The sequence below is a fragment of the Pollachius pollachius genome, assembly GCF_949987615.1.
Source record: "Pollachius pollachius genome assembly, chromosome: 5".
Taxonomy (NCBI): domain Eukaryota; kingdom Metazoa; phylum Chordata; class Actinopteri; order Gadiformes; family Gadidae; genus Pollachius; species Pollachius pollachius.
Genome location: NC_136938.1, coordinates 25,202,461 through 25,209,194, shown reverse-complemented (window position 1 = coordinate 25,209,194; position 6,734 = coordinate 25,202,461). Strand labels below are relative to the sequence as shown.

Below are 6,734 nucleotides of genomic sequence, written 5' to 3'. Positions count from 1 at the left end.
ATCGCTGATTGACGTGAAACACACTGAGACGAGAAATGTCACATTTGGAAATCGTTTGTTAGGTGTAGTCTTCTGTTGGGCTTTCATCTTTTCAATCGATAAAACAAAACTAAATTAAAATGATCGAGCGCTAGTATCACGTCAGGCTCGAAGTAATTCTTTGTCCCGTGTAGAAAATTAAAGCGTGTCTATCTAGCCTATATCTGTTAATCTGCGGACATGCTCCACGTCGCCGCCAAGGGGCGCAAACTCGCCGTCGTAAATTCACGTTATTGTTATTGATATTATCCTTGCCTCAAACATATATGTTTAAACGGCATCTATCAGCTCCAGCTTTCATCAAATAATAAACATTTTTTTAAAAAGGATGTTAATAAAGCATAAAGAAACACGAGAGACGCGTGAAGGGTATCGAACAAATTCACCAAAATCACCAGGTCGGCGCGGGTCGAGCACTCCTCACATCTCAATCCACTGGACGTCAATCAACGAACTCACAAAGCTCCGTGTGTGTCCACGGTTGGGCTCGGGCTGTGTGTGTGTGTGTGTGTGTGTGTGTGTGTGTGTGTGTGTGTGTGTGTGTGTGTGTGTGTGTGTGTGTGTGTGTGTGTGTGTGTGTGTGTGCGAGTGTGTGTGTACATCGTAAGGACAGCCCCCTCCCTTATATGGATGCCGCCCCCCGGTGAAACGACAGCGAGCCGTCCCTCCCGTCACGTCGGGGCACGCAGTCCCCGCAGGTCCGCGGGCAGCAGGCAGTGTGTCAGCCGCCTTCAGGAATCCACGCTTGCTCGTTGTCTTTAAAACACAACTTGTCAGCAGCGGCCGGAGCAGCGAAGAGCAGCCCCGGTGAGGTCGACCGGCCTTCGGATCCCTGGTGCCTCCATCTTGAGTGTGCAGACTGTAGCAGCATCTGGTTGGTTCCGACTCGGCTGTTAAAGGGACAATCCGAATTGTGTTTTTTAAGAACATTTGTAATTTCCCGTTGGATTGTGTTTTTTTTTGTGTTGTTGTTTTTTTTTTTTGCTTCCCCCTGCCACTGCGTGGATTGTACAGCCCCGGCCTTCTGTTCCTCGTCCTGGAGGCAGCTTCGTTGGAGGATAATCCCACTGATGCGCTATTACTATTACTACGCACCAAAAGTCACGTATTTACCCAATAACAGTGCGTAAAATATCACAGCTTGTCGCGGGTTTGATACAAAGCCGGTGGGGACCGCGTCTGGTGGACCCGGGGGTGTAGAGAGACTGAGTTTCTACTCCTGACTGAATGCCAGTTTAACCTCGTTTATTGTGGGATTTAGGAGACAAAAGGTGCGTAAAGTTCTTGGAAACTGTCCGAAACGACATGGCGATGGTGACGTGGAGGAACAGCGAGGACAGCGTCGCTGACAGCCAGGTCCGCGCCATCTCCTCCCCGGTCTCCCATGTGACGGGACCTCACTCCCTGTCCGGGGACCTCACCCAGGGACACCTTGGCGCCGCGTCTTCCCTGGAGCTGAACTCGGCTCCTCGAGCGACCACACCGGGGGGCGCACCGGCTTCCCGGGCGGCCACCAGCCACGCGCCCTCCGGCTCCATTGAGAAGCAGCAGCAGCAACAGCAGCAGCAGCAGAGCCAGCACGTCGAGTGCACGGTGTGCGGGGACAAGTCGAGCGGCAAGCACTACGGACAGTTCACCTGCGAGGGATGTAAGAGCTTCTTCAAGCGCAGCGTGCGCCGGAACCTCACCTACACGTGCCGCGTGACGCGGAGCTGTCCTGTGGACCAGCACCACCGGAACCAGTGCCAGTACTGCCGCCTGAAGAAGTGCCTGAAAGTGGGCATGCGACGGGAAGGTACACACACACACACACACACACACACACACACACACACACACACACACACACACAAAGAAAAAAAAACACAGTCATATCGTGGTTCATGTTTAACGTGATATAGGATATATTTCTACAGTTATATATGATATCTGATTGGTTCTGTTAGGGCTACAACCGTCGAATTAAAATACAAAGAGCAACACCTGCCCGTTACTAGGCAGGTTTCTCCCTGTCCATCTCAACCAATCTCTGTGGCTGGACAGATATAGCGGCAAGCTCTTAACGATATCTAAATAATAACACATTGGAGCCAGTAATTATTAATTATGATTGCCTTTAGGAAAGAATATTCGTTATTATCTTGTGTGTGTGTGTGTGTGATTGTATCTGTGTTTATGTGTGTGTGTGTTGTGTGTGTGTGTGTGTGTGTGTGTGTGTGTGTGTGTGTGTGTGTGTGTGTGTGTGTGTGTGTGTGTGTGTCTGTGTGTATTATAATAATGAATGCTGACCAAATGTGCCACACTAAATGCCCTTTCACATGACTGTGGGGGGCGAGACGTCAAGCCCACTAAATGCACATCGATGTGCGATGTTGACGTACACGTAGGCGTGCGCGTAAGCGCGCACGTAGCTATGCGCACGGGTGTGACGTCGGGGTGCACGTTGCCTCACGCACGTTGCACGTCTATGCCATCGGCGTACCTGTGGGACGCGACCCAAACCCCAAAGATTAGAGTGTGTGTTTGTGTTTCCGTGCGCGTGCGCAGCGGTGCAGCGAGGCCGGGTGGTCCCGTCCCAGTCGTACCACGGGCAGTTCTCGCTCACCAACGGCGACCCCCTGCAGTGCCACCATTCGTACCTCTCGGGGTACATCTCCCTGCTGCTGCGCGCCGAGCCGTACCCCACCTCGCGCTACGGCGCCCAGTGTTTGCAGAACGGCAACGGCGGCGGCGGCGGCGGCGGCGGCGGCATCCTGGGCATCGAGAACATCTGCGAGCTGGCGGCGCGCATGCTGTTCAGCGCCGTGGAGTGGGCCCGCAACATCCCCTTCTTCCCCGACCTGCAGGTCACCGACCAGGTGGCCCTGCTGCGGCTGGCGTGGAGCGAGCTGTTTGTGCTCAACGCGGCGCAGTGCTCCATGCCCGTGCACGTGGCGCCGCTGCTGGCCGCCGCCGGCCTCCACGCCTCGCCCATGTCGGCGGACCGCGTGGTGGGCTTTATGGACCACATCCGCCTCTTCCAGGAGCAGGTGGAGAAGCTGAAGGCCCTGCACGTGGACTCGGCCGAGTACAGCTGCATCAAGGCCATCGTGCTGTTCACCTCAGGTGAGGGCGTAGACGTTGAACCTATAGAGCACGCTTCACCTCAGGTGAGGGCGTAGACGTTGAACCTATAGAGCACTGTTCACCTCAGGTGAGGGCGTAGACGTTGAACCTATAGAGCACGCTTCACCTCAGGTGAGGGCGTAGACGTTGAACCTATAGAGCACGCTTCACCTCAGGTGAGGGCGTAGACGTTGAACCTATAGAGCACTGTTCACCTCAGGTCAGGGCGTGGACGTAGAACCTAGATGCAGAACCTGTAGAACCTGTGGAACAGTCTTCACCTCAGGGGAGGATGTAGGTGTGGACGGTGTAGAAGCTGTAGAAAAGGGCGAAGATGTATAACCTATGGAGGGCCTCAGGTGAGGATATGGACGTAGAACTGGTAGAAGCTGCATCAAGGCCATCGTGCTGTTCACCTCAGGTGGGGGTGTAGAAGTAGAGGACGTAGAAGCTAAAGAAAACACTTAACCTTGGGTGAGGATGTCGACGTAGAAGATGTAGAAGCGGTAGAACGCGCTTCGCTTGAGATGAGGACACAGACGTAGAAGCTGTAGAAGCTGTGGAACGCTGTTCCACCTAAGGTGAGGACGTACACGTAGAAGCGGTAGAGCCTAAAGAACATTCTTAACCTCAGGTGAGGACATAGAACCTGTATCACCTAACACTGCCCACCTGAGAGGGACTAGAACCTGTCCTAACAAGACAGTGGACCTCAAGACAGTAGGACTCTTCACCTCAGAACTAGTCATGGAATACCCCTTCTGGCCAGTTTATTGATTTTACAACATTTTAAAGAGGATGTATCTATCAATGGTTTATTGCTACGTGGAAGATGTAGCCTAGCATAGTATTAATAGATTGTTTTTAGCCGTATGTTAGGCTATCTTTATATCTATATCTATATCTATATAGATATAGATATAGATATATCTATATATATATATAGATATATATATGTGTATATTTATCAATTTATCAAGCTTATTCATCAATTATTTGTAGGCATATGTTATGTGGCTGTAGGCTATATACATATTAAAAAATATATATATGTAAATTATTTATATATATATATATATATATATATATATATATATATATACTATATATATATATAGTATATATATATATATATATATACTATATATATATATATACTATATATATATATATATATATAAACATATATATGTATATTCATAAATTACATAGCCAACATAAATATAGATGGATAGGCTATGTTTACAGGTATTCCATAACACTCCATAATAACACAACACAAAATTATCAGACACTGCATTAAACGAAAATTTTATCATGGGTCTCCAAATATACCCTATTACCAAATATATTATATTTTAAAAATAAATGCCTATTGTCAAGTTAAGAACTCGAACAGTTCCGTAAGCCTTTCGGTCAGGCTTTCTTTTTTTCTCTAAAGCAGAAGCGGATTTAGTATGCCTAGTATAATTATTTTTCCAATTGTCTAGCATCATTCTTTGCATTCGGCTTTGAGTATCGTTACGTAACCCAGGCCATTATATTCATATCATCGCTCGGATTGAATGTAGACAACTTAATGCATCCCTCTTAAAAAAAAAAAAGAACAGATGTGTAGTTTTCCCCGTGAAACGAGCGACAGTAATGGTACAGTAACGTAACCGTGCGTAAAAGGACGAAATCGTGGTTGTATGTGTAGGATGGCATGACGTTAGGGTGCATTTAGAAGGATACCGTCATGTTGGTCTGGGAGGCTGTCAAGAGGCCTATTTCTGTCGGTTCTATACGCATGCGCCCCAGCCGCCGGTGGAGCTGACCGTTCCTTCACCCTGGCGCGCGAGCTCGTCTCTTACCTCCTCTTCTACTCCGGCTGCAGATGGGAGAAAATGCTCGCGTCAACTTGTTGCACATGGTGCATTGGTGCCAACTACCCGAAAAAAATATTTGCGCCCAATTGTGTGAAATTGTGTCGAAACAACTCGTCTGTAGTTTCAGGCGCGTTGTCAACGTTAACAAGCGCAAATGAAAATAAAATGCTCATCCTTGCGCTTTGATACAGACCTGAATTGACCTAATCAAGCCAATGAGAGCAAACCCTCAAAGTGGAGACAATCAGATTAGGCCCTCCATTAAAACAAAAAGAATAAAAGCCGTGCACTGAAAACCCATCCATAACGTGGACATGAATACACAAACAGCGCCATCTTGGACTCATGATGGCACGCATGAGCAGAGACCAGAGACGCAGAAGACCTCTCCCAGGGTCTCTTAAACAGTGATTAGACCGCTGCCTGCCACGGCTGGAGCTTTGCTGCTCTGTTTGTTCCCACGACGTCCCAACCCGTGTTTATCACCCACGGGGGGGCCGACTGGGAAACACCGACGAGTCTCGTCTTGTCTGATTATTTTGTGTTTCATCCTCCTTTCTCCCCCTCGTCTGTAGACGCGTGTGGTCTGTCGGACGCGGCGCACGTGGACGGGCTGCAGGAGAAGTCCCAGTGCGCGCTGGAGGAGTACGTGCGCAGCCAGTACCCCAACCAGCCCTCGCGCTTCGGGAAGCTGCTGCTGCGGCTACCGTCGCTGCGCACCGTGTCGTCGTCGGTCATCGAGCAGCTGTTCTTCGTGCGGCTGGTGGGGAAGACCCCGATAGAGACCCTGATCCGGGACATGCTGCTGTCCGGGAGCAGCTTCAGCTGGCCCTACATGTCCCTGCAGTAGGCCGCCTGTGCTGCTGCGAGGAACACCACAGACAGACCCCCACCACCTCCACGTGTCCTTCTTAATACTATTTATTTAAATGTGTGTATTTATAGTGTTTGTTCTGTTTTCAGACACCGATTCTCCTATATATTCCGTCTCGTGAGGCTGCAGGGATAGCCCCCGTGTCGCGTTTGTTTTTCAATTTTTTTTGTATTGCATCGTTTCCAACATTGCACTTTGAATTATTAATGATAGGCTACAATATGACGAAGGGGCACCGACCCGCTCGCCTCACCCCGAAAGACCTCTTTGGTGGGTTTATTTCTAATCACCGCGCCCTCTGCATGCAAGAGCCGTCACACTGCAGTACGATATTGTGGCATCTCTCATGTGGTCATTGTTCATATTCATGCGTTCGTTTGCGTTATATTCTATGAACAAGAGCATTTTTTTTTATTTGCGATAACTATTCATAAAATATTCATAACTACCCATTTATCTGAAGTTGTGTGTGTTGTTGGTCTACCCTCCCCCCCCCCCCAAGATAAATGAAGCAATAAGCATCACTGAGGCCACTGAGGCTCCACTTCACCTCCGGGGTCGAGTCGGGAATTCGGGCCCAGGCCGCTGGGCATGCGCAAGAACTGCGACTGCACTCGTGTGTGTGTGTGTGTGTGTGTGTGTGTGTGTGTGTGTGTGTGTGGGGGGGGGGGGGGGGGGGGGGGGGGGGGGTGTGGGTGTCGGTGTGTGTCGGTGAGTGTGTGTTGATTTAGTTTCTGTTTCCTTTTGACCACACCTCTGACGTACTGTGAAGACATACTGGTTTATCTTCCATGTGAAATTATAACTCATGATTTATAAATAAAGCATATTTCTTTTGTTTATGCTTA

The 6,734-nt window shown here is 49.2% G+C and overlaps 1 protein-coding gene across 1 annotated transcript; it reads left to right on the top strand.

The window, feature by feature from the left end:
- Positions 1-1,344: 1,344 nt before the first annotated feature.
- LOC307076389 (nuclear receptor subfamily 2 group F member 1-B-like) lies at positions 1,345-5,862 on the top strand (the record flags this gene model as incomplete). The annotated part of the gene is made up of 3 exons (XM_079737378.1): positions 1,345-1,834; positions 2,587-3,144; positions 5,588-5,862. The coding sequence occupies 3 exons, from the start codon at positions 1,345-1,347 to the stop codon at positions 5,860-5,862; spliced, it is 1,323 nt and encodes a 440-aa protein (XP_079593504.1).
- Between the last annotated feature and the right edge of the window lie 872 nt (positions 5,863-6,734).